We start from the raw sequence: 27,804 nt of genomic DNA on the forward strand, positions 1-27,804 counted from the left end.
TCTTTGTGCAGCTTTGTCACAGCCGGAGTAAACTCTCTTGTGCATCATGTTCAATCATTAAGCATTCCCCAGCCCAACTGGTGATGCTGTTCCTGTTTCCACCAGAAGTAGCAACACCCAAGTGGCTTTGGTTCTCTGAGTGTGCAAGGGGTGCTAGTACGTTGGGCAGCAAAACAAGGTTATGATAGTGTCCAGTGGAGTTATATTGTGCTCTACTCTCTGTGCACAAATCTAATAGGATTGCAGCTTATGATTGTCATCTATGCACAGCAAGTACTTAAGTATGTATCTTTTACAGATGCCAAGGAAGAAGGAACAGTTACACAAATATCATGAAAGATATCTGCTTCTGAAGAAACTGCGTGGTACGTTGTTTCCCCTTTTTTTAAAGTTGATGTACATTCTGCATTGTACACTGATGTCAACAAAGGCAGTTTAACCTGGCCTTCAGCATACTTCTAATTTGTGTTTTACTCCTTCCAAATAGATTTCTGATCCTCATGAAACCGGTAAAGGAACATTAGCATTTCATCGCATTTAAAATTCAATAGATTTTCCACAGCTATCAAGATAACTTCATTTCACTTTGTTTTCTGTTCCAGACAGTTACACAAATTTCTGAAGTTGATATGTGACTAAAGGAAGATGCCTGTTAGAAGGAACACATTAAGAATCTGAATTTCATCTTGGAGTGCTAATAAGGAGCACAACATAATCACATGTCCAGACTACTCAAGCACATTTTGTAGTGTGCATTTTTTCACATATAAAATTATCAGCATAAACAATAGACTTTGAAAAGAAACCATATGGTATATTTACATTTTACAGCATATACAAGATTTGAGTATCATTAACATTAATAAAATACTGGAATTCAATACCTTATAGGTCTACTGTATGCAGATAAACTACATAACTGTGTCCTTTATTATATTTGTCTGATTATATTTGTCTGACAAGATGCTAAGAAGAAATTAAAGATTTTCTCATGAATATCAGATAAATAGTCTGTACTTTATTAACACCAATATTTGCAATCTTGTGATGGACTGAGGGGAACTGCATGATGCATCTGATAACATTAGATCCGGTACTGTGCTACCATGAGAACCAAAGTTACCCAAGGATTTCATCTATCCCACGTAGTTGCAGCCATTATCACTGTAGCATGAGAATCAGACCATAGAAATACATCATTCTGAATATGTTAAATCCAAGTATAAAAATTCCATTCTGCCATGAAGCTTGCCTGAGTTATTTTGGGCAATTTACTGCCTTTTTAGCTACACTGCTAACTAATGTTAAGTGTATGGTCTACTAAGACCCTCAGATCTTTTTCACACATACTACTGCCAAGACTAGTCTCACCCATCCTATAGTGATGCATTTGATTTTTCCTACCCAAATGCAGAACTTTACATTTTTTACTATTAAGATTCATTTTATTGATTTTAGCCCAGTTTTCCAGCCTGTCAAGTTCAGTATCATCTGAAAATTTAATAAAATTTAATAAGCACCCCCTCTATTCCTTCATCCAAATCATTTATTAATATGCTGAACAACACAGGCCCCAGGACAGATACCTGAAGCACTCCACTTGTCACTGCTCTCCAAAAAGATGACAAACCATTTATAAGCACCCTTTGGGTGTGATCTGTCAACCAGTTCTCAATCCACCTAACAGTAATAGGCTCCATACTACATTTTACGAACTTGCCAATAAGAATATCATGTGGAACCTTATCAAAAGCCTTAATGAAATCAAGGTAAACAATGTCCACAGCATTCCCATGATCTAGCAAGGTAGTAACGTTCTCAAAAAAGAGATAAGGTTAGTCTGACATGTTCTTGAGAAAGCCATGCTGACTCTTAATAATTACAGCCGTCCACTCTAGCTGCTCAAGGTCCAACTGTTTGATAATTTGTTCTAAAATTTTGCCATCTATAGACATCAAGCTGGTGGGTAGTTACCCAGATCCCCTTTTTCCCCTTCTTGAAGATGGGGACAACATTTGCCTGCCTCTAATCTTCTGGCACTTCACCTGTTCTCCAAGAATTGTTAAAAATAATGGACAGAGGCTCAGAAATTACATCTGCAAGTTCTTGGATGCAATTAATCTGGCCCAGGATATCTGATTTCATTTAAAGAAACTAGGTGTTTATGGACTAACCCTACATTGATCCTAGGCCACAACTCCCATGCCTCATCACATGAAATGATTTTGCCATGTTGAGCGCAATTCCCCTTGCAAGAGAAGACTGAGGAGCAGTAGGAATTGAGCAATTCAGCCCTCTGTTCATCACCTGCTACAATGTAATTTTCTGGTACCTGCAATGGTCCTATCATGTCCCTATTCTTTTTCTTACTTTGAATATAACTAAAGAACCCTTTCTTGTTTTTAGCATTTCTTTGCTAGCCTAAGCTTATAATGAGCTTTAGCTTTTCTAACATTCTCCCTACAAGCATTGGTTATTTGTTTAATTATAAGGTCTTCATTCCATTTCCTAAATGAATCTTCTTTATTATTCAGTTCTTTTGGAACCTGTTTATGGAGTCAGCCAGGTTTCTTTAGGTTCCTCCCAGTTATCCTTCTCAAGGGAATTGTCTGCGACTGTGCCTTCAGGATTTCACTTTTGAGAAACTCCCAACCTTCTTGGATTTCCATCGCCTTAAGTTTTTCTGACCACAGGATTCTACCCAACATAACTTTAAGTTTGTTAAAATTTACTCTCCTGAAGTCCAGCATGTATGTATGACTACATACAGCTTTTCTCTTCCCCAAGATCATAAAGTCCAAAATCATATGGTCACTAATACCAAGCGCATCCACAACTTTTACCCATCAGCCAGTTCTTCCCTAGTGGTAAGAATCAAATCTAAAATAGCAGACCCACTGGTTGCCCATTCCACTTTCTGGGAAATGAAGTTTGTCAACAATGCAAGTCAAGAATTTATTGGACTTTTCTTTTTTAGCAGAGCTGGTCTTCCAACCAATATTTGGGTAATTGAAATCTCCCATGACAACTAGGTCCTGTCTCTGACAACTTTGTAATCTTGTCTAGGTGCCTCTCATCAAAATCCTCTCCCTGGCCTGGCAGTCTATAGCAGACCCCCACCATAATACCAGTATTATCTCCTACTCATTTTTACCTAAAGATTCTCAGCTGAACTCTCATGCTCAGACACATATATTTTCTCACAAGTATATATATATTCAACATATAGTGCTACTCCTCCCCCTTCTTGATGTGTCTGTCCCTTTTAAATAAGTTGTACCCCTCACTCCTGTTATTCCAGTTGTGAGAGTTATCCCACCAGAGCAGAGTCTGCACTTACTTTGTTTATTCCATTGTCAATCCTGTCGAATCCAGATCGATTTGAACTCGGGTCTTCCTCTTCCCCCCCTATCGAAACAGAAAAATGTTCTGCACGTGGTTAGGGTAATTCAGAAGGGGGGGGAAGCCAAGCACCTTTGGCCAATCAGGGGTCCTCTACCATGGAGTAGAGCCTCTAAGATATCGCACAATAAAGGTAGGGTCACTCTGGATCAGTCCTTCTTGTTGCAGAAGGAAAATTTAAATCACCCAAAATCAAAATGGAAATCACATTCTTTGTAAACGGCAGGGACTGAATCGACCTGAGATTGGAATAAAAGCTCCATGCAGTTTACACCCAGGTTTCTGTAATGCCTATTAGATCATAGTCCCCTTCCTTTATTAGGACTTCTAGTTCTTCCTGCTTGTTTCCCATACTCTGTGCATTAGTGTATGTATCCTAGGACTGGTCAACCTAGTGGTTCTTAGCAGTTCACTTTCTGTCATGATGCTTTCTGTCATGTAGCCTCTTGAACATAAAAAATTCTGAACTATTTTCTATGAAGAGTATGATGGCTGTGCACATGGCAAACAGGCTACTATTCCAAAGTAATAGTATCAGTGTACACATTCCAAGGGGACAGATGGTTTAGAGATACACTCAACAAGTTTTTAGTTAAGATCAGCGTTTTTTTGTAAGCCCCCCTTGAATTAAAAATCATGCTGATCTGTTGGAGCTCCACAACCTAGCTCTTCTTTACTTCAAATATCAAAAAAAATGTGACCTTGTCCTGATAAGAACAGTCAGTATACCAACCAAAATGAATATAAATAAGCAAGAAGGTTCCAAGTCAACAGCATCACACAGGTTAGCATCCAGTGAAGAATCGACACTCTGGGAGGAACATATATAGGGAATAGCGAATATGCAAACAGATTGGCTTAGCTACCAGGAGATTCAAGAGGGCGAATGGTTTGGAAAGAAGGATCTATTCAGCCTGATTTCCAGCCACTTCAGTTGTTTGCCTAAGGCTATTTAGTGAATTTATAGCAGCAGCACAACAGTACCAGGAACTTCCTGTTCTTGCTTGGAGAGTCCTCATCAGCCATCCTTACCAACTCCTCCCTTGTAATCTCACCATTCTAACATTGATATAGATGGAGCCACAGAGGAGCAGCGTCACTTCCATACTTGTAATGTGTGGAACAATTCTTAGCTCTTACAAAGCTTTTATGCCATTCACAAATTTTGATGAACTAGGTCTTCTACTTCGCTTCTCCTGAGATCCATTGTAAGAAAGCAATGTATTCAAAATCTTATAATACATTTGGTGGTGACAGCTAAAGAAATGCCTGAGGTGGTTATATCTAAGCAGAATAGGATCAAGATTTATGACTTCTAAAATTCCTCCTGGCACATTGCAGTTCTTTGAGAACTCTGAGCTGGCGCACACTAAATGCTCTGAGAAGGATGTAAATACTAAGCACACTTGCTCATGCATATTTTTCAATAATGTTATTATTATAAACTATACACTCATATGAAGTGGAAAATAGGCACATTTTTGATTATGTATAAAGTATAAACATTTATATGTAAACTGCAGAGCTTTCCATAATAACTATAAATAGATCGCAGGCAGAGATTAATACTTTTCAGGAAATTAGTAGATCACTTTGTTATAACTTGCCAACCTGCTGTCCTGAAGGTTGTTAGGGCAGTTTAGAATGCTATAATATGAACATACTTTTTGTCAGTAAAGCATCCATCAGCAATCATTCCAGCTAGTCAACATAAAATACCCACAAGTTTACAGGGAAGAAATGTCTCCACTTATTTGAACTTTCTTCCTACTTGAAGCTGATTGGCACTTCCAACAGCAAATACTTGTTGAGTAGCATCTACCATCTCAAGCATGGAGTTTCCTACCTAGTGGTAAAATAACTTTGTATATAAGAAAACAAGTGGTATTTTCATAGCTTGTACCACCCTAAACCCCTTTCTTCCTACTGAGGTTGAACATGAAGTTGTTCTTAGGTGATTTATGTGCATTAATATGTCTGCTCTGTTGAGAAAAGAACATATACTGTCATATGTGATTAATGTAACTAATTCTATCTCAGTAAGCAAAACATGGTATTTGACAACAGGTGATAGGTATACACATTTTCTTGTGCTGAATAATACCTCCTTAGGAAAACCATCATGTGTGGTGGCTTCTAGCAGAACCAATTTCAGAGCTTAATTTGAGGCAAGATTTTGACCTGTATTTGGGAAACCAAGCCCTGCCCCTGGAAGCAGTTTTTAAATCCATACAGTAGTTGGTACTTTTTCTTCACTGCATATGCATTCATCATATAAAATGTGTCCTTATGGTGACTAGAGTGCATTTCTTAGACTGTTAGAGAAGATTAGGAGTAATGTAGGAGAAGGTGGATAAAGGCTGGGATAGAATTTCCGTGAGCAAAGGTGGTCTACTTCAGAATGCCACTTGAAGTTCTTAGTGGAGGCAGCTGTTGGTTTCTCCATAATATCCGATTGATCACTCCACAAAATGGACTGCTAGATTAAATGGACAAAAAGGTCATGGTTCATTTAGGGTGCCTAAAAACTTTGGGTCAGTCTTGGATGAGTCACAACTGTCATGTAGGGAGTTCTTAGTCTGAGGAAGAGTGCTTGCACTCGAAAGCTCACACCTTGAATAAATGTTGGTTGGTCTTAAAGATGCTACTGGACTCTGATTTTATTACCATACTAAGTAAATTTGGACTTGGAGGTCACCATACTAAAAACTTGCGGCCCTGCAGAAGTCCATGGACTACAATTCCCATGATACCCCTGCCAGCATTCACTGGCAGGGGCTCATGAGAATTGTAGTTCATGAACATCTGGAGGGGCGCAGTTTGACTACCCCTGGGTTAGACAATCAGATGAGAGTATTTCCTGTGATCTCACTAGGGGCAAATTTAGAGTGACCTTTTCTATATGGGTTCCATGAGTAATCCTAATCAAACAGGGCTTACAAATGATCAAGGATCATAAAAGATTACTGTAAAAGGGAAGGAGGGGTGCTCTTTGACTGAGATTTTCATGTAATGGGCTCCTTTTGTTGCACTTGAGGGTTTTCTTCTTCTGTTGGATTACAGACTACACATGATATGCTCATTTACCTGTTAATAACTGTTAATAAGGCTGTGGCCAAGATTTTCAAGACATGAGATGGGAGCAGATTCCTCTCTTTGTGCCAGCTTCTGACATCTCATGGAATGGCATCAACTGAAGGGATGTATCTCTTCCTTTGTTGCTCTAGAGCCCCTGGATTTGAAGCCCAGTAACAGCAGTATGGGTCTGGGAAGTAACTATCAGGGCTTTTCTGCATGCCATAAATTTAGCGTCATGCTTACCTGGTGAAGACGCTATATTCCAGCCATTCTGGACGACGTTGCCCGCTTCTGGCCAGCAAACTGCTTGCTATATCTGCCATTTTAAAGTACAAGTTGATGAATCCCAAAAACCACTTTTTGGATTTAGATTCACCAATCTAAAAAGCACTAACCCCCAGCGGACAACCAGCAGGCCAGCAGCCAAAGAAATGTATGCAAGTGAAGAAGCGCTACCTCCACCTCCAATGTCCCACCCTTGCACCCGCCTCCCCCTCTCTTCTTCTGAGGGACGGGAAATGCTTTTTAAAAATGGAGAACAGCATGGAGCAACGACTACGCGGACAAGCATGCAAGCGATGCCATCACACAAATCACGCCCCTCTAAACATCTTGGTTTCTTTAGGCTTCTTAAGTGTGTGTTTTATGTGCTTTTGTGTGCTTGTACTTTACATTCTTAATAAAAAGAACTTTCCAGTTTACTTTAGACTTTAGACCCCTCTAAACTCCCCTGAAAAGATCAGGAACGAAATTAATGTTTAAAAATATCAGAAGAACTTGTGACTCCATAAGGGGTGGCATTCAAAAAGCACTATGCATCTATGATTCTATGCACAGGTGTTTCAACGGAGAAATATGAATTTTAAAAAAATTAGTGGGCATTGCGGGACCATTAAAACATGGAGAAAGGGGATTGGCTGCCTGGATTGACAAATGGAAGAGAGTCACATAAAAAGCGCCTTGCTCTCTTCCGCCATTTTCAGCAACAGATGAGGGTGAGAAGTGCGAAAAGGTGGCAGACAAAAGCGAGATATCAAAAAAGTGAGGAGGGTTCGGGAGGCGCAATATGATTTAGCGCTATTCCATTCAGCTGGTGTAACACTATTTTTATTGATGTGCAGAAATACCCTCAGCATTCCATAAGCTATACTGGCTACACCTTATCTGAAAGCCCATGCAGGGCCACAAATTGTGTTAGTTTTAAAGATGCTACTGGACTTTTGCTCTTCACTGCACCTTTCCAGTTGAGCAACCTTTGGCAGCTCAGTGCCCCCAAGCTCCCACTAATCTTGTCTGAGTGTGGAACTGTCTCTCTTTTTATAGGCAAGCCATGGTAGGCGTCCCCTATCTAAGCACATCTTATTCCTCCTGATGGATGTTTTGTTTAAAATTGACCTGGTTATTTAAAGAGAACCCACACAAATCTCATGAAAAAGTGCACTAGGAAAAACATTTTTAAAGCACATATACACAAGAAACAGAACAAAAAAAGTTACCCAAATTAGATGAGTTTGAATTTGGTTGAGGAAATTAGCTTGGCAGGAAGCAAATAACGATGGGATCTCGATGTATACCGGGATATTCCATTCAGAAACACCAAATAAACCAGTCTAAAGTAAACTGGAAAGTTCTTTTTATTAAGAATGTAAAGTACAAGCACACAAAAGCACATAAAACACACACTTAAGAAGCCTAAAGAAACCAAGATGTGAAAAGGGATAGCATTTTGAGGGAAAGAGGCAATATTTACTTGTCACAATGTGGAGAGGTCCAAGGGGACAGCAGCAGAATAACCAGCATTTCACAAGAAGAGGAAGCAGGCCCACACAGAGGTGGGGAGGGTTGTGTGGAGAGTCCCAGAATACATACAGAAGACGAAGGCAGGCCAACAACAGTGGGTGCATGTGGAGAATCCCAGAGAACACACAGAGAATGGTGCTGGGAGTGCTAATTTATTGGGAAAATGTAATCTCTGGCTTTAGTTGCTATGAAACAATTTAGCCCATAAAACAATGTGTTGCTAAAATTGTGTTTGACAAAGAATCTAGGAAGCATGTGAGAGGTTTGTCCAGAGTGGGGACCATAGCCAGAATGAATTTATGTGTTCCCAGGAACCAAACAATAACCATTTTTACTCTACCAAGGTAGAATCAGATAAGTTAATAAGTCTTGATGACTCCTAAATTTCAGAACAGGAGATTGCTAAAGTTAGTCATGCCTAACTGAGCTTCCTGGGTGAGAAGGTAAAGGAGTAATTAAAAGTTTATGAGATTAGCAGCACCTTGCCCTGTAGTCTCAAAGATATGGGTGCCTCTTTTGGGTGGGTAAAGGAGTCCATTAGCCTCTACCATCTCACTAAAGACTCTAGGAGAGGCCTAGAGACCTGGCATCTGGCTGGCTTCCATATTTTCTGTGCAGGAATTTCCCATATACCTTGACATCTAAAACATTTTCCGCTACTAGACAGTACACTGCAAATTAAATTTGGGATGTTAGGGAATGTTTATGATACCTGTCAACTTCAAAGTGAGGAGGGGATCTGGTCACTAAATAAAGGCTTAGCCAGGATCAGGCACTATATCTGTGTCCTTGAACCTGATTAGAGACATGGATTACACCATTCTGATAGGCCTTTCTAAGGGCTGTTGGGAGACTGACCAACCAATAGAACTAAATGAAAATGATGTTTGGTATGCATAACTTTTATATAAAATGCAGTAAGTATAAACTGCAGAAGGCATACTATTTGAATGCCCCAAGTTAGAGAAAAGCCTAAACTGGAATTTTCCCCAATTGGCTAAACCACAAGCAGAGATTTCTGCTGTAGGGGAGCATTCAATCATGTGAAATTATTTTAATTTTTAAAATTATGTTCTGAGATGACCTACTTTTCCTAAAGCAGGTGAGAGCCTCACAGACTTTTATTAAAACAAATTTTGAATCCACTTTTAAGACCAACAAAGTTTAATTTTGGATATATGCTTTCAAGGTCATGAAAAAGGTATATGAAGAAGTGTACATGCACACAAAAACTTATATGCAGGATTAAACTTTGCTAGTCTTAAAGGAGCCACTGGACTCAAATTCTGTTCTGTTGCTTGAGACCAACACTATTACCTACCTGAATCAGACCTTTATTTGATTTTTCGTATTTAACATTTATTAAATCTGAGTAAATCCTCTCTTATACAAGTCCCATTGGCATAATGAAGGAAACTTACAATGTTTAATATAAAATCAAACATTTCTGTTTATTCAAATTATCTTTTTGTAGATACAAAACAATTCTGGAAACAATGGCAGTTTTTGTTACAAATAGAGATAAACTGTTTTGTGTAAAACCTGCCTGCTTGTGTTTTGCACTGTCTTCATCCCAGATTCCATTTCATCAAAAAGATCATCACATAACAGCAAGCTGCATTTCAGTAGACAGAATTAGAACAGCTGTACCAAAACCTGCTTTGAGCCAAAGACACTTTACAGGAAAGTGGTATGAGCAATCCCTAGAGAAACATATATCTTTGCCTGAGCACTCTCCATTGCTCAAGTAGATCGTAATAGTTTCAGGATTTAAAAAAAAACTTTAACACATGTGCTATTAATGTCTTTTTCTCTTCTGTTTTCTTTCTGAAAAATAAAAGTATTCAATTATGGTAACTCTGTATATTATATATCAATATGCAATATTCTGTAATGTATAGAAGAGGGTGGCTAGGTCCCATTGATGATTTCCATGTAACCTAACTAGCCTTTTCAGCTTTAATCTTGCAACGTAATAGGTTCTCTGTTGTGCCCTTCCCGACATACTCGGCGCAGACCTTGAATTGTTCATCCACATGCCACAAAATGGTCGTAATAGGCCAGAGTTGTATTTAATGTTAGCCTTCTTAGAAAAAAAATCATATAGTATTTGTAAGCCATTTAACAAGAGAAAGCTTAGATTTTCTTCTGGTTGTTCCCATCATCCAAAACTTGAAAATAAAAGCTTTAAAACATAAAACTGGACTATAAAACTGTAGTTTAGAATGTGATTACAGCGGGTTGAATTGAAGAATTCCCTGTTGTGTTTTAATAGTTGTGGTTTGTTTCTCTGTTGGAGTTTAGAAGTTTGTCCCTTTAGGAAAACCCTATATTTTACAGAGCAGACTGGAGTCCTCCATAAAGAAAGAAAAAGTAGAGGAATGAAAGAAAGGAGGAAGTAAGCAGGGCCTGTAAGGATAGAAGAATAAAATCTGCTGTTAAGAATCCTGCCTTGTGCTGTCTCTCTTAGAGGGGCTTCCTCTGACGGAGAAGGGCTTCCCACAGGAAATCCTTGAATCCAGCCCAGAGTCCTGATCTGCATTCATCATGTTTTAGACCAGGGGGAGTCAAAACTGCAGCCCTCCAGATGTCCACGGACTACAATTCCCATGAGCCCCTGAAAGCAAATGCTGGCAGAGGCTCATGGGAATTGTAGTCCATGGACATCTGGAGGGCCGCGGTTTGACTACCCCTGTTTTAGACATTTTACATGGATTATAATGAAGCCTGAAATAGCATTATAATTTTTAATGCAGTTGTAAGTAGTCAATGAGCACTGAAAATTAATAAAGTATATTCATGATATTATTGGGGGGGGGGAAACTGTACTCTGCTTATGTTACCTAATATCTATTCAAATTCTACTAAATGTGCAAGGTTTAGTATCCCATGGTAGATAACCATTATGAATAAATCAGGTTGTGAAGGCTGACATGACCACTATTCTGTCATCTGCATGGGAGGGAAAAAAACCCACACAGATTAAGCCCTCATCAATCATCACGTGTGGTTTCAAAGGTTCCTGGGAGCGTGGCAACATCAATATCAATTGTCCATCTGGCGCCATTATTTGGTTCCTTGCTCTGAGACCACCGAGTCATCTAAGTGCTGAGTAAGGGTTGTCCCCATTTGGAGTGCTTTGAAGCAGCTGTGCACTGAAATAGGTTAGCTCTGACTAATGGCCACATAAAAGGCCACCGAGGTTCATTTGTGATAGTCATTCTCAAGGGTCCCAACCTATTTGAGCCTGTGGGCACTTTTGGAAGCTTGACACTGGGCAATGGGCACAACGACAAAATGGCTGGCCCAGAATGTAGAGCCAGCCAGGGAGTGAGCCTATGCATAACTCTAATAGGAATTCTTCAACATCTCAGGCAGAAAATTGACATGTGATTTCAAAATATTTTCTCACATTCACCTTCAGGCACACAATGAAGATCCATGTCCTGTTGTGACAGCTGTCGCCAAAGCAACTTCTGGAAAATATGACCTCCTAAAAGCACTTGGTGGGCACCAGAAAGGTGTTGGGGGCACCATGAAGTCCAGAGGTATCACATTGGGGATCCCTGGTCTTTCTCATCAGAGAAATAGCCTATGTGTAGAATTAACAACAAAAAACTTAGCATTAACAGTGAAACTAGACTCAGAACCCTCAAGGCACAAATACAAATGAATCCTACCAGAATAACCCATTGGAGTGCAAGTTGCTTCCACACAGGAGCAATTCACTGCTTTGCTCTCTCTGCTTCTGAAATGTAAAAGCAATGGTAACACTTCTGTGTAGTGACAGAGTCATAACAGAGCTTCTGGGGGGGATTTTCTGTTGTCAGAGCTTGGGAGCGAAGCAGGTTCAGTCATGGATGGGAGAACCACCCCCCCCCCCATGAAGGCTCGGGTTGCACAGAAAGGCAGCAGCAATGCAGCAGGCAAGCCAGAAGGTAGACACGGGTCATGTAGAAGTCTCTCCAAACCCCTGCAGCAAGGGCGTTAAGTAAGAATTCCAAGTGGGAGCACCAATCCAAAGAGCACATATATTCTTTTTAAAAGAGAGAGATGAAGAACACACTGGGGCTGTTGCAATCTTTCTGATAATATCAGTAAGTTTACTTTTTGCAAACCAAAGGTTAACTCAAATATGAAACAAAAAAAGCTTTTAAAAACAGCCACACGACATGCCAAATCAGAATAAATTGCCTCTGTGATCTTTCTGCTTCAACTGGCAGTACCTGTCCTAGATCTTAGGCAGAAGTGTTTTCTGCTACTCGAGATCCTGTCAACTGAAGAAGGGAAGAACCTTTTCATGCAAAACATGCACTCTACCACTTCCCTCCAATAATATTAAAACTAAGTAATGTTATAGAAACCCAACAGCCTACTCATAAGCAAAAAAATTTTTCCCCCAGTTAAAACACAAAGCACGCCTCTCTGAAACATAGAAGTTTTATTTTTAAAACTAATTAGCTGCCATCGTGGGCCCTTTAAAATAGCGATCCCCAACCTGTGGGCTGCAGACCACATGTGGTCCGACTAATTGGAGGTGGGCCCCGAAGGACGCCTTCTCCCCCGGCCCTTTACTTCACCCCCCCCAGCCCTTTACAACATACTTCATTGTTGTGGCGTGTCTGTATCTTATTTTGAAGGGATGTTTAAACATTACCATAGCGACCAGAGAGCGCTAGGGCAGTGGTTGAGAGTTGAGGAGCAAACTACCCCCCCCCACCGGGCCTCAGTAAAAGGCGGTGCCCGGTGGTGCCCAGTGAGTGTTCCCCAATGTTGAGTGGTCCCCGGTGATAAAAAGGTTGGGGACCACTGCTTTAAAACATGAAGAAAGGGGATTGGCTGCCTGGCTTGATTGAAAGGCAAAAAGTCACATGTAAAGCGAGTTGCTCTTCCACCATTTCAAGCAGTCAATCGTAGTGTTAACAAGTGCAAGCGGGCAGCAGACGAAAACAAGAGAGCCAGAAGGTGAGGAATGACCATTTTGCTGGTGTAATGCTATTTTTTTCAATGTGCAAAACTGCCTATGATTTTGAAACATGGATCCTGATGGATCCTCAGGGTTTTCGCAGTGAGTCATGTAAAAATTTTTATCGAACTGTATATAATGTCCATAGCCCCAGATGGCACCCGAACAATTGTGGATCTGCCACTCTGTGGTGCCCCCACAGTGCAAAATGTTTAACAAATCATGGATACTGAGGACATTTACATTTGGTCACCCTGTATTTATTGTCCAATCACATATTTTGACCAATAACTACTGAGGGCACCACAGAAATCAGGAATCCACTGCTTTATGGTAATGCCATGGCAAAAAAAATGTAACTCTGAAGCACAGGTCCTCATGGACCCTCACAATTTTTGCATTTGGTCACCCATATTCACTGTCTAATCACAAATCATCAATTAGGATAGCTACAGATTGCGCAACAAACATCATGGATCCAACACTTTGCAGAGCTGCCGCTATGGAAAATCATTTTTCCAAAGCACGGATGATTTTAGATCCTCCGGACTTTTTCAGAAAAGCTTATACCAGGAATAAAAGTTTTTCAGTGTTCAAGGTGCCCCTGGGCTGAAACTCTGACATACCCTCTGCATTCCATTGCCTCCCTGCAAACCTTTTGGAGCTCCTTGAGAAGGCTGACGAGCATGTGCATGAGGGTGAACTGGCTGATATTACACCCATGGACTTCCAAGGTGGCTTTTGCGTAGGAACCTCCCCAGGCCTGGGATGTAAGAACGGGCCCACTGACAGATCACAAACTGCACAAGAGACAGAAACCAGGGAGCTGGAAGGAATGGACATCTCTCTCAGTTGAATAAAGTGAGCAGTGGGGTGCCACAAGGATCAGAACCACTGTTATTTCAATCATTCATATATGGCCTGGGATTAGTGGTGAGCAGCATAGTGGCAAATGATGACGAATTACTCAGGATGGTGAATACCACCATCATTAGCTTGGTGACAATATCAGCTCAGTGAGAAGCGGGTGGGAACAGAGCAAATTCCATGCTGGAGATTACAAGGAAGGGAACTGAATATAAAAAGGCCAGTATTGTGATGCCGCTGTAGAGTTATCTAGTGTGGTCCCACTTGGGATACTGCATAGAGTTCTGGGTGCCCAATCTCTAAAAGAATATGGCACAGCTGGGGAAAGTGCAGAGGACGCTATTCGCTTTCTGCCTGGGATGGTTGTTTTCTTTCATGGATTGTGCAGCTAAGGGAGGGATGCAGAGGGATTGAGAAAGTGGACACATTCTGTGCCAGCCAGATCAGCCCAAACAACCCTGGTGATCAATGAAGGTGACAAAGGTTTACCTTACCAGATATACCTTATATCTGGAAGTGGGCAACCAAAATGATTAAGGTGTAAGAAAAGTTTTCCTTGGAGAAAAGGATGAAGAGTCTATTAAAAAGTGACTAAGGGGGAGGATGTGGACATGATAGGTTTCAAAACAACACACGGAGTGGAGACGGGACTTTTCCTCCTCCTCCCATGATACTGAGCTCAGGGGCACCCAGAAGAAGTAAGTACCTCTTTTCTCCATGAGTGATTAACCTATGGAATTCACTACCTGAGGATTTAGTGATGGCCACATCCAAAGAAGACTTTTAAAAGGGTTCACGCAGACTCATGGGGGAAAGGTCTATCAGTGGATGCTAGCCAAATCAAGGGACGTTTCATACAGAGAGCCAACAAACCTCTGAATACCATGGGTCAGGAGGCAGCCCCAGAGAAAGGCTGAACTTTCTATGCTGTGCTCACTGGCCATCCAGGATACTTGATGGCCAGTGTGTGAACCAAAATTCTGGACTACATGGGCCACTTGCCTTTAGCACTCCTCTAGAATTATCTTTATGAAATGACTCCAATAAAAAGGGACCACATTTATCCTGCCACTTTCTAAAAATATTTGGTGGGCTCCAAGAAAGGGTACCTCAGTGCTCATGTTAATTTAGACGCTGGCAGTGACAAAATCTGTTGGCCAAAAACATCAGTTAAATCTACATAATTTTTTTTAAAAAACCACTAAAACTCAACTTTTCTCCAAAACCATTTGTGGCTGAATCAACACAAGACAGATAATTCATTATTATTGGTGGTATCCATCTAGTGGGTTTGATATTCTACATTCACAGCTAAGACCATGACAATCTCTGCCTTGAGTATTTTTGCAGCTTGGTGGCATCAGAAAGTGGAAGCTGTGGATGTGACTGTAATTTCTCATTTCAACAGTGTATTCATGCTAATGTAGAACCATTTCAGATACCTTTTTGTGGGTTATTCCATGGACAGATCTTACAATGTATTTGGGTAGAGCCAATTTAACAATAATAATGCATGATGAAGTATTTAATACAGTGTTTGTACCTTGGCAGTGCTCTGTGACTTTTGTGGTTGATTTGGTAGTCATGGACATGGTGAGAATGGTGAGTTCAAGGTGACCAAATATTTAAAAAACCCTAAGGATTCACAAAGCTCTGTGCTTTGCAAGAATGTTTTTACCCTTTGGCAGTGAAACAAAGTGTTCAGTGTATTTTTATATTGCAGGCTCTAGCCATTGACAATATATGTGAGTACATAATGAATATGGGGTAACCAAGAAAGATATGAGGCTGTAGCCAAGAACATGGATCTGTGATATTTTGGGAGGAGTCTGTGATTATGGACATGGCAAATGATTTCCTGGTGAGATTGTAGCAGCATAATGCAAAAACCCTGACGATTCATGAGGATCCACATTTTGGAACAAGGTTTTTGTGCTGTGGTGGTTCTGCAAAGTGGTGGACATATGATTTTTGTCATGCAATCTGGCTTATGGGCATGCCATGGTTTTATGATGATGTGGGGTGAGCCAATACAAAACCCTGCGGATCCATGCTTGTGATTCATGTTTTTGGCCTATAGTGTTGCCACAAAGCTGTGAATTTGTATTTTTTGTGGGAGAGGCTGTGCCCATGGATTTGATGCATGAGTTTGGGTTGATCCAACACAAGAATCTTGAAAATCCTTCATGACCTGTGATCTGATTTTGAGTTTGGGGTGACCCCATGCAAAAACTCTGAGGATACTTCACGATCCATGCCTCAGAACCGTGTTTTTGCTTTGTGGGCTTGCCATGGAGGCAGGGATTCATGGTTTTTGTGGTGAAAGGTGTGGCCACAGCCCTGTGATTTCATGGTTAGTGTGGGGTGACCCAATGCAAACACCCTGAGGATCCATTAGGACCCATAATTCAGAATTATGTTTTTCCTCCATGGTGTCATTACAAAGACCCGGATCCATGATTTCTGTGGGTGTGAGCTGGCAATGGACAAGATATACGATCTAGTGCAAAAATCAAGAGGATTCATGAGGATCCACACTTCAGATCCATATTTCTGTGCTGCCAAAGCAGGACAAAGTGTTGGATCCATGTTTTGTATGCTTCAGCCTATTCATATTGGATTTGTTGGAGTTCACATTTTAAAAGTGGAGGATCCATCAAGATCAGTGTAGATCCGACTTTTACTTTCTTCCATATTTTATTAATCTCGTTACACCAAGAGCCACAACATTACATATCCTTACCGGGATTTAAAATAAAATTCCTTTACCCACTGAAGACTGGTAAGAAGGCCCATGTTAGCCAGAACTCTTCATCCACACCGCTGAAATGTGAGTAAAACCAGCAGTTAACAAGGATTCTATGTACCAATGGCAAATGGCTCGAGGGGAGGGGGTTACAATAACCTGCAATGGGGCACTGTAGTACTTGTGAGCCATGTTCAGCTCCTTCCAGCACTGGCATTCAGAAGTGGACTTTCTGACAGTGCCTTGAGAAAATCCGGTTTCCCATACAGGGGTGCTGCTGTGGTCAATCGCTTGGCAATGGACAGATGTCAGGTGCTTCAGAAGAAAGAGCACAGGTTAGGGATGATGTGATATTAATTTATATTCTCTGGTGATGACACACGAGGTCACCACTATCTTCAAAACGACTAATCCAGAGCAAGGACTTGGGATATGCTTATTCTTTCAAGCCACTTTTCTTTTCTTGTGCACTGTCATGGCTATTCCTGTTCTGGCTCTCTTCTCCCCCCCCCCCTGGGGGCCACGACACAGAGGGAAATTCTAGCAGTTTTTCAGCTGAATCGTTGCAGGTCAGAGGCAGGGCAAAGAGCACTAATGGATGCGCTCTGTTGTGCGGCTCTTTCTTTTTTCCTCCAGAACAGCAGAGCATCGATTGCTTTCTGCAGTCCGCAAACGGCGGCAGGGATTCACGCGGCCCCCGCCCTCTGCCGGGGAGGTGCCAGGAGAAGCGGCCGGGCCACGCCTCGGGGGGGGGGGGGAGCGCCGGGCCCTCGTGCCGCTGGAGACGGGAGGCGCCGGGGAGGGCCGCGCACCAGCCGAGCCTTTCCTCCGGGCGGCGGCTCCGCGGCTCCCGCCCCCCCCCCAGCCGCCCGGGCCCAGCTTGCTCGCCTCGGGCTTGGGCCGCCACCCGGCCGCCTGCCTCCCCCGCGGGCTCCCTGCGGCCCGCCTGTCAGCGCCGCCTCGTTCCGCTTATTTAGCCCTGTCTTTAGCATTCTAATCACTCTCGTTAGGACTTCGCCCGGAGGAGGAGGAGGAAGAGCCGCCCCCCTGCCCGCCCCGCCTTGCCCGCCCGGCCTTGCCCGCCAGAGCCACTCGCAGCCCCCCCCCCGCGAGGAGGAGGGAGGGGGCGCCTCCCCTGGAGGGAGGGGCTGGCCTCTGCGACCCGCCCCGCCTGCAAAGAGGGCCTCCCCGGGCGGGAAAGCGTGGCTGGCCGGCCGGCCTCCGACGGGGCTCCCTCCCCTTTGAGGGCGCGGCGCCGAAAGCAGAGCCATGGCGAACGTCGGGGTGGGGGCACCGTTGGACGTGCCGCGGCTTCCCTGCCGCCCCACGGACGCAGAGCAGGGCGCAGCTGCCGCCGCACCTCTGAAAAGCCGGGGGGGCGCTGTACTCGCCCCCAAGGCCCCCTCTCGCCCTTGGGTTTGGATGGCGCCAGAGCGGTCCTGCGTGGCACCCGAAGAAGAGCTGGGCTCTCGGTAACCCGCTTATTCCTACCCGAAGGAGCCCCGAAGCGGCTTACAGTCGCCTCCCCCTCCTCTCCTGGGAGCTCTGGAAGAACTGTGACTGGGCCAAGGTCACGCAGCTGGCTGTGGGGGAATCACGCCGCGCTCTGCCGGCCTCCAAAGGCTCCAAGGGCGGGCTTCCTGCCCAGCGAACGGAAGGTTCTCCTGCCCCCCCCCCCCGCCCGGACTGGAGCGGCTGGATGTGGGCCTGCCCGCCTGCCCGACGGGAGGGGCGGCGGAGGGGGCCCGGAGGCTGTATGCAGATTTCTGTTATTTGTCTGCGCCGGTGAAAGGCTTGTTGCACTCAGCGCCCGTTTAATGCCCCGGCTAATGGGCTTCCCTTTATTATCTTTCACGAGCTTAATCTCCTCCAGGAAAAAAAGATGACAGAATATATGGATTTTTAGATAAATAACAGGGGTAATTTATCGCCCTTGATGCGCTTCTGATGGAGTGGGTGATAGATAATGTAATAATATGTACATAATTAAGCGGGTTTACTGTACCTCTGTCCAATTAGGTGCAGCTGCGCAGGGTCGCTTCCCCCACCCCCACCCCGACATGCTGGGGACATCACGGTGCATCCCCCCAGCCACGGCCCAGCAGAGCCTCCGGGACGCGGGCGCTCCCTTCCGCGGCAACTGCCCTCGGGGAGACTGGCCTTGCTGGGCGCTGGGCTCTCTCCACCGCGCAGGGAGGGGGGAGTCTCTGGCCTGCTGGCGCCATACGGCCCCGAAGGGAGGTGACCGCGGTCCTCGCGGCATTAACGCCAACGACATGGCGGTCAAACCCGGGGCCCCGCATCCCTCTTTTGCCCGCCGTGGCTGGGCTGGGCTGGCCCTTGCTAGCTCCGTCCCGTGAATGCGGGGAGGGGGCCACGCCACGTGGCCCACTAGGAGACCAGCATCTCTTCTCGGCCCGGGGTGCGCCCTTGGAGCCGCGGTAGTCCAGCGCGGAGAAGTGGCCCGGCCAGGGGGGGGCCGTGCCTAGGCGGGCAGCTCCGTCTCCCGCTCCGCCCCTGCGCGGGCCGCCCCTCATTCTTCTCGCCGGCCGGCCGTGGCAGGCCTGGCGCACTTGCTCTCCCAAACTCATCTAAATTACATCAATAACAGAGCGCCCTCTTTAATGAGCTCTCAACTTTAAAGACTTGAAGGATATTAACAAGCCGCTTGACAAATGGTGCTTAGAAGCACATTAAAGACGCTGCTAATGGAGCGCATAATGACGGCTAATTTTCGATCAGATATAAATTAGAGCCCCAACAGTTATTTGCCTTAAGGACTTTATGTAAATGATCCTGTTCTGTATAAACTGAGCAACGAGGCGAGCCCTGCCTGTTGGCGACCCGGGTGGGGATGATTAATGGAGCCGCAGCCGAACCGGGCAGGCAACTCCTGGCATTTCCAGCTAAAAGTCACGCCGGGGGTGGGGCCGTAAATATCCCGCCGAGCGGCGGCGACACCTCGCGAGCGGCCCCAGCCCCGGGCGGGGAGGGGGGCCGGCTGAGGGCGACAGATGGGCGGGGGGGGGGGACCTGCCCAGGCCGGGGAAGCCTTGTGGCCGCCTCCCTCCCAGCCCAAGAGGCCTGGACTCCTGGCCAGTCCCTGAGGCTGGGGGGCTGCTGGGGCGCCCTCTGGAGGCCGAAGCGCTCGCCCACGCCATCTTCCCCGCTACACCTTGCAGGTAGGCCTCCCTGGGCACAAACCGCACCTGAAGCTGCATAAGGCCTTGTCTGTGTCCATGTCCCAGGACAGCCCCTCCTGCCTGCAGCGGAAGAGCCAGAATGGCATGGAGAGACTCCTGGTCCTCTTCACCCTGGCAGAAGCCATGCTGACCTTAACACAGGCAGGCCACACACGACTGTCTGCCTCAGAAAGAGGAGCACAAGCCGACTCCGCATTATGCTGCCTGTGCTCACTAGAGCCAGGGTAGCTTTCCCACCCGAGGTTTCTAGGAGAGTTAAGACTGGCAGGCTCAGTTTAGGGGTTTGCAGGGCCTGGAGCACCGGAGCCAGTTTAAGGATTCGCAGGGTCCTAGCAGAGCATGATGGGTGCTGTGACTTATGCTGCGCAGGTAACAGCAGGGCAACCTTCATGCTCTTTGTTTCTGGAACCTTGGCGGGACATGCAAATGCAATGCCCAGATAGCCAAGGGGACCTCCCCACTGATGCTGCTTGTGTTCCGCACACAGGCTCAATGAGTGATGGCCCACAAACTGTGTAAGTCTGAAGACCCCCTAAGGATCACAGTGCGAAGGCCCCCTAACCATACGGCCCCATGGGGCCCCTGGATAAACTGCTTTTGCTGTCCAGTCTTCTCCCTTTGGGTCCCCCTGCCTGCATGCATGAAAGTGGCAAGACAGCTGTGTGTCCATGCTGCCTCTCTTTGCTCCCTGCTAGGATGAGGACCAGGTTTTGTCCTCCGTTATCTCAGTAACATCCATCTTGGGGTGATTTAAAAGTATATTTGAAAAGTCACTTTTTCTGAAAAACGCAGGAAGTTTTATCTTAGGTTCTAACAGCATGTGACTGAAAATAAAAATAAGCATTTTAAAAGGTGGAGGAGTTCCGAAAATAAATCTCTAAAGGTACCCCACACCCTACCACCTGACTTCCCCTTCCAGTTTTCCTGCTTGTGCTTGGTCTGCAAAACAGAAATATTACACACTTAATGGGCTGGTTTGCAACGCTTGTATATCGTTAAAGGAGACAGGACATTTGTCAGTCATATAGATTAACAGCATGGAGCTATTCCAGTCTAAATCCATTCATTTCCATGCACTTAGACTGGAGTCGCCCAGTAGAGGAGTGACCTGGAATCATATCTTGGTGGCTCTGCAATGCTACTGAATAAATCCCTGGCCAGTGACTAGAGTGGAAGAGGCTCTTCCAGATCTCCTCCCCAGTCCCCTTTGTGTCTGCTCAGAGAAGCCTTTCTCAACTTTTATACAGTTGTGAAAGCCCTGAAACATTCTTCAGGCTTCAAGAAACCCTAGAAATGGCGTAATTGTCCAGAATATGGCTGGGAAGCATAGCTGTGTACATGCCCACTTGGGGCCCCTCTCCTCCTCAGGCACATCATTGGCTATTTTGGAAGGGTGGGTGGGTTGACATGTACGTATACGGTCATCTCACCTGATAAATGTTTAACAGATATATTAAAAATTAACACCCACCCATCCAGGGAACCCTTCCAGGGCTGTCGAGAGACCCTCACCTGTCAGACTGCCACTGCAGAATGCTTGGGGGGGGGGAAACAGATATAAGCAACAAGATACAAATGGTGCATGGGGAAACAGGGCCCATTAAATCTACCACCAGATGGGCAAAAGCCTGGTCTGTGAAATGACTCTTTGGCCTGTGAGAATGACTATGAACTGTGCAATTCATGCTGGTGACAATTGGGTTGGATGATGCTTCAGGAAGGTCACTACAAAGCCACAAGCAGGAAGACCCAGGAAATTCTGCTGACCTTAATCCAATTAGGAAGGTGTTGGTCTGATGAACCAGAACTAAATTTAAGTCCAATGGTTCTTTTAGGAGCAAGAAAGTTTTATTCAAGCTCACACATCAGATTTTGTTTTAATCCATTTTGGTGAATGGGAGTGCTGCCCCTCCCTCACACATCCTTCCCCCGAGAATCTCCACACAGACAGCAGCCCCTCCGCCTGCGTGGCACACCCCCTTACCCCCTTCCGGGAGTACCTGTCCTCCCTCTGCTAGCTATGCAGGAAGCCACTTGACTTAGACCCGCCTGGCGCTTACGTCATTTCCTCGGAGTTCCATGGGCGTGGCTACACGTATCCCAAGATCCCAGGCTTCCTCCCTGTCGCCAGCGCCAGTGGAGCCAAGCGCTCAGAAGGTACGAAAGGGGGAAAGCGGCTTCACCTCCCCACCTGCAACACAGTTTTAGTCCAGGAGACGCCTGCCCGCCTGCCAGGGGATCTTGGGAGCGGGGGCAGCACTGTCCCTGCAGGGGACCACAGCAGGCTTCACGAGTCTGCTGAAGTCTTGAGACATCAATAGCCAACCCCCCCCCCCCAACACGCCAGGGGAATTGAGCTTGCAGCTCTGTCCCTGCCAGCCTGTCCCTCTGTGTATTTGCATCAGGTACAAAGCCATGTGTCACAGATCCCTAGGAGCAAGAGTCCAGGAGCACCTTCAAAGCGAGCCAGCTGTGTGACAGGGGAGGAGCTTTCCTGAGCCACTGCTCTGTTCTTCTCTATCTGAAGGAGTCAGGACTTGCAGAAGTCCCTCCCCTGCTGCACATTTTGTTACTCTCTAACTCTTTTCTGCCAGCACAGACAGACTAACCCAGCTGCCCACCTTGATCTCGTTGTGGGAGGCTAAGGCATAACCGGAGCCCACTGCCAAGGACATTCCCTCGCTGGAGATATTTAGAGGCTGGTTTTGGTTCTGAGTGAAAAGAACTCTGCTTCCTCCAAGGCACCCCCTGTAACTGTTATTTCACAGAGTCAGGTACGTTTTGGTGCTGAGTCCTGAAGATCGCCCATTCCAGTTTAAGGAGAAGTTTCAGCTAGGGACTATCAGATTGAGGGGAAGTGGGACATAAGTGAAACTCTCTCAGAATTTGCCCCATGGCCCCGATTTCCTGAGGGCCACACTCTTTTGTAGCACAGAGGTAAGACCCTATATTTACACAAGACGCTTGCTATAGATTGTTATTCATCATTAACCTCGTTTATAAGAATATAAGTAAGATCACTTATTCTTCCTGAAAACTGCAGTACATAATACTACAAAGCACCCCTCTGAATTGGAATAAAGAGAGCTTCTGGGAGGTGTGTATGTGAATGGGGGTATGGTAGTCAGTCACCAACTTACCCTGTCTCTAGAAGCTTTTTGAGCGTCCTCTGGCTGGCCGAAGGAAACAGCGCTCCGTTGCCTGGCCAATCTCTCCCTTTCACAGGACATTTGTCTTGAGCATCAATGCTGCAGTGCCTGCAGGAATAAACAGCACAAGGAAGTCAGTAGTACAGTTCTGTGAGATGCCAAGAGAACACCTCTTTGGTGTTGGCAAAGCAGCAGTTCAGAGACTGCTGGAGAAAGACACCTCTGCACATGAGGGAACTAGAGCACGGGTAGTCCTCCAGATGTTCATGGACTACAATTCCCATGAGCCCCTACCAGCATTTGCTGGCAGGGTCTTATGGGAATTGTAGTCCATGAACATCTGGAGGACCACAGGTTGACTACCCCTGCTCTGCAGAACATCAGAGGCCTACCGTAGAACAAACAGTTTGGGAGATGGTGTCAGGGATGTGTGTGGCTATTTAGAATACTAATGGATGGAGAAAACCAGAATTGTTAACCATACATTAAGGCTGCGGTCCAGGATATCTCTTGCCCTCCCTGTGAATGAAATAAAACAGACTTCAGATAGAGTACTCATTGGTCTGTCGGGATCCGTATTGCCTACTCTGACTGGCAGCTGCTTTCTAGGATCTCAAGTGAAAGACTTTTACCTGGTCCTTTTAATTAGATGCCAGGGACTGAACCCACAACCTTCAGAATGCAGAGTTGTTTTTCTGCCACCCAGCTGTTCCATGGGGACATAATTTCAGATTAAACTTAAAGGGTGCAGAACCCCCAATTCCCTTTCTGAGAAGTAGCGAGAACACAACTAATGTCGCAGGGCTCTCTTTCGCATTGCACCCATTGGACAATGTCAGGGCTCTCTCAGCCTCACCCACCTCACAGGGTGTCTGTTGTGGGGAGAGGAAAGGGAAGGAGACTGTAAGCCACTTTGAGACTCCTTCGGGGAGAGAAAAGGTGCACATAAGAACCAACTCTTCTTCTTTAAGGAAGCTTCAGCAGCTGTCAGTTCTGCAGCCATATCAAGAGGGCGCAAGGAAAGAAGGTCAGTGTCACAGAATAACTGCAACTGGTTCTTCCTCTCTGTCCTGTCCATAGGCCACTGCTGGGACCCCGCCAAAGGATCTTGGGCTCTGCTTTCCCCCACCCCATGAGTGGACACCAAGGCGAGCCAAAAGAGGTGCATTTAAATCTCAGAGACAACAATGCATATGCTTAGCTTGATGTACGTACATGGAATGTAAATAGGCTTGCTGGGTCAAAGCATAACCAAGATCAAATGGCCTTGATGCCACTAAGAGATTTGGGGAGGTGGAAGGGAACCTTCTCGAGTCTGAAATGCCACAGCATTGGAATTGAGGGCCCCTGAGATGTGCTTTCAAGTGCTGCTTATTGGGTCCGAGCATGCTCTTTTCCTCCGCCCACGGGTTTTGAGGGGCCGGCAATGGAGAACGGAGTGCGTTTCCAGATAGATCCCTTGCACACTTATGGCTTTGCCCCCACAGGGCTCCACCTTTGTCCATCTTTCTGAGAAACCCTATTGGCCTGTTAATTCACCGAGGCGTCTCCTTCTGCAACAGTCCCAGACAGCAGGCGGGACAAGGTTCGCGTTTATTTGGCTCTGGTGACAGATGGCCCCGGGGACTCCAGGCAAGCAGGGCTTGCGTGACAACCTTCATTTCTGCACGGCCGGAACACTACCAAGAACAAGGCCAGAGGCGAGACGGACGGCCACCGCCCGCTGGCCATGAGGTCTGCCCGGCCTCCCTCGCTGCCTCCCCCCTTCCTGCGCTGCCTTGGCCCCTCGTCCGCTTGATCCTCACCGGCGGCAAATTGACAGAGCGAACCGGATTGCTGGAACCAGGAGACCCCGCTATGCCAAACAGAAAGGGGGCTCCGCTACATCTGGGCTTGCTACTGATCTACAGGCGGGGAGTTGAAAAGGCGGATGGACCGGAAAGGCCTGCCAATTCGGTCTCTCCGTTGCCTTGTTGTAGAGTCGCTAAAGGGGGGGCAGGCGGCAAGGGGCCTTCCTCGCAGGAGACTGTGGGTGGGAATGTACGTTTGTTCCTTCCCCCTTCTCCTACCCAGCATGGCGGTCCTCTGGTGGTTTTCCATCAAGAGCAGTCGGGCGCCCCGCTGGCCTCCCCTGGCCGAGCGGACAAGGCAAGACCACTAGGCCTTCTTGCCGCCGCCCCCCCCCCCACCGCTGACCGAGGTATTCAGATGACTTCTGCGTGGCGCCCTTCCAAGCACTGGCACAGCCTGGCTTCTGGAATTAGACGGCAGCGGGCTCTGCCGCCCCCCCCTCTCCTCTCCTCTCCTCTCGTCAAGTGGCGATGGAGCTCAGAGCCGGGGCCAACTGTTGGCTCTTCTCCCCTTGGCGTTTTCTGCAAACTACAGCTCCGTCATCTCCCCAGTATTAGAGGTCTCACCCAGTTATCCCCCCCCCAAAAAAGGGAGGGGAGATAATAAAAGAGGGGGCGTTCCGAAAGGAATGCAAATGTCAGGGCTTTTCCCCAGGAGCCCTTGGGAGGACTGCCCTCCCTGCCAGAGTCAGAAAGGGCCGGGGACCCTTACCTGCGGGATCTTGAAATGCAAAATGGTACCCTCCAACTGTTTACCTCTAGAGTAGACCCTGTGACATCTGTAGAGCCACCCCCGAGGTAAGTAGTTTGCGGAGAGTGGTTTCACGTCACTTTTGGCAGAAGGAACTCCTACCTCACAGGCTTGTTGGGATGATGAGGTGGAGGGAGTAGAAGGATGCAAGCATTAGGTCCTTCTGGGGGGGGGGAAGGATGTGAATCCTCCCAGGGCTATTCTAACCCCCCCCCCGCAGATCCAGGGTAGCTCACTCTGCTGCAGTCCTATGCTGTTCACAACTGGGAGCAGAGGGGGCGCAACTGAGACAGCCCCCCCCCACCGAATTATGCTGGGGCAGACATGCAGCTTGACTTGGGTGGGTGGCTGCGTCAGGGCTGAAGCAGCAGAACAAAGTCTTCCAGCAAAGTTTTATTCAAGGTAAACGCTTTCGGGTATAAGCTTATATCTGAAGCTCCAGCAACAAGAGGACCTCCCCAAAGCAGTAAAAAAACAAAAAGGGAATCTCCTCCCCGAAGGCTTTCCCAATAAATGGGAGAATAGCCTTAGCTGTCTCATTCACCGCCAAAAGCCCGCTCCTCTCCTGACTAAACCTAGAGCGAGTTTCAAAACCTTTTCCTAAGTTTGCAGAAGTTGAACACACACGTCGAGTCAGACTCCGTGGGGCAGAAACACACCAAGTGGGAAGGGGAGGCGAAAGAACCAATAGTCTGTGTTTGGCAGGGGTGGTCAGACTGCGGCCCTCTAGATGTCCATGGACTACAAGGGTAACGGAAATGGTTACCTTCTCTTCTCTTGCTCTGCTCGGATCGGCCGTCGCCTGTGGGGCCGCCTCCTCTCCAGCGCTGGGCGTTTCTTGTCGCCCGGGACTCCCGGACACCGCGGCAGAAATCGAGCCGTGCAGATCTCAGGGGACAGGACCCTGCGAATTCAGAGGCAGGAGGGAGGACAAAACTCGAGCGCACCTTTCCAGAACAGCAACAGTCACAGCAGGAGTCTCTAAACCTCTAAACTGGAAGCGGCTCCCATGATTACCGCTGAGCTGAACTCCTGACCCAAGAATCCAGAAGTCTCAGGCAGGGCGGTCCCTTCCCTCCCCCCTCGCCTGGATCTATTCGGTTATCTGGAGCATTTCCGTGGGAAATGGTGGCGCCAGAGAAGAACTGAAATCGAGGCGGTTATGAAAGCCCAGGGGGCGTCCAAGGGCCCTTAAGTCTGGGTGACTGATCTGCGAGCTTGACCCCGCGTCCCTGGCGGAGGGCCGCTTGCGCGGGAGAAGCCAGCGCTGGGCCGGGGGCCGGTTGGTTAAGCGGGGGGGCTGGGGGGGCTGGGGGGGCTCTCATTGGGGTTCCTGCTGCCCCCGCGACGGGGCTGCGGCTCTCCCAGGCGGCGCAGTTTGCTGCGATGACTGTTTAGGCCCAGAGCAGAAGCCTTGCGAGCCGTCGCTTGCCTCCTCCCTCCCTCCCTCTCTCCCTCTCTCCCTGCCGGCGGATGGGCGCCCGGGCTACAGGCCGGGGAGTGCGTGGCCTCCTCCTACCTGCGCCCAGCGGCGTGTGCGGCCAAGGAAGCAAAGGAGCGAGGAAAGGCTCGGCGAAACCCCCCCCCCCCCCGGAGCCAGGCCCGCGCCCTCACTCACCCCGAGCGTCGGGAAGGAGCCCCGGAGAGGCGGGCCGCGCTTCGCTCTTGCCATCCGCAGCCTCCTCCATCGATTTGTTCCCGGGAAGCCCCGCGCGTCCTTATAAGCGCCACAAGCGATTAATATTGCATCAGCCCGTTTAGAAAAAAGCCTGCGGAGGCCCCGGACCCCGTCCCCTATCAGCGCCATGCATTATTTAGGCCCGTGTAATTGGCGAGCGGGGCCGGCCGAGGAAAGGCGGCGCGGCGGCGACGGGGCGGCAGAAGGGCCGAGCGGCCATCTCACGTTGCCTTTCAGAGCGCTGGTTTTGCTAATTCGAGATTAAAAGCAGTCACGTCTTTGAAGGCAGACATTTGGCGAAAATGTACAGTTAA

The 27,804-nt window shown here is 46.9% G+C and overlaps 1 protein-coding gene and 1 long non-coding RNA gene across 15 annotated transcripts in view; one reads left to right on the forward strand and one right to left on the reverse strand.

Moving 5' to 3' along the window:
- TTC29 (tetratricopeptide repeat domain 29) overlaps nt 1-984 on the forward strand; it is a 358,212-nt gene extending 357,228 nt beyond the window's left edge. Inside the window, exons 13-14 of the mRNA XM_077300150.1 lie at nt 299-365; nt 603-984. Coding sequence (XP_077156265.1) covers nt 299-336 — 38 coding nt within the window. The 3' untranslated portion in view covers nt 337-365; nt 603-984. The remainder of the gene's footprint in view (nt 1-298; nt 366-602) is intronic.
- A 7,179-nt stretch (nt 985-8,163) lies between these two features.
- Nucleotides 8,164-27,801, reverse strand: LOC143819064 (uncharacterized). Of its 14 annotated transcripts, none has more exons than XR_013224759.1 (7): nt 27,431-27,788; nt 26,579-26,716; nt 23,203-23,319; nt 16,857-17,174; nt 11,961-12,028; nt 11,699-11,872; nt 8,164-10,107 (listed from the first exon to the last, which is right to left on the reverse strand). It is a non-coding gene; the product is annotated as an uncharacterized LOC143819064 (long non-coding RNA). The 14 variants fall into 14 exon arrangements; XR_013224758.1 differs by having other exon boundaries at nt 11,699-12,028; nt 16,857-16,936; nt 17,019-17,174; nt 27,431-27,787; XR_013224761.1 differs by lacking the exon at nt 11,961-12,028 and having other exon boundaries at nt 16,857-16,936; nt 17,019-17,174; nt 27,431-27,783.
- Nucleotides 27,802-27,804: the final 3 nt, after the last annotated feature.

Source organism: Paroedura picta, chromosome 10 (assembly GCF_049243985.1).
Source record: "Paroedura picta isolate Pp20150507F chromosome 10, Ppicta_v3.0, whole genome shotgun sequence".
In the NCBI taxonomy this organism is placed as follows: Eukaryota; Metazoa; Chordata; class Lepidosauria; order Squamata; family Gekkonidae; genus Paroedura; species Paroedura picta.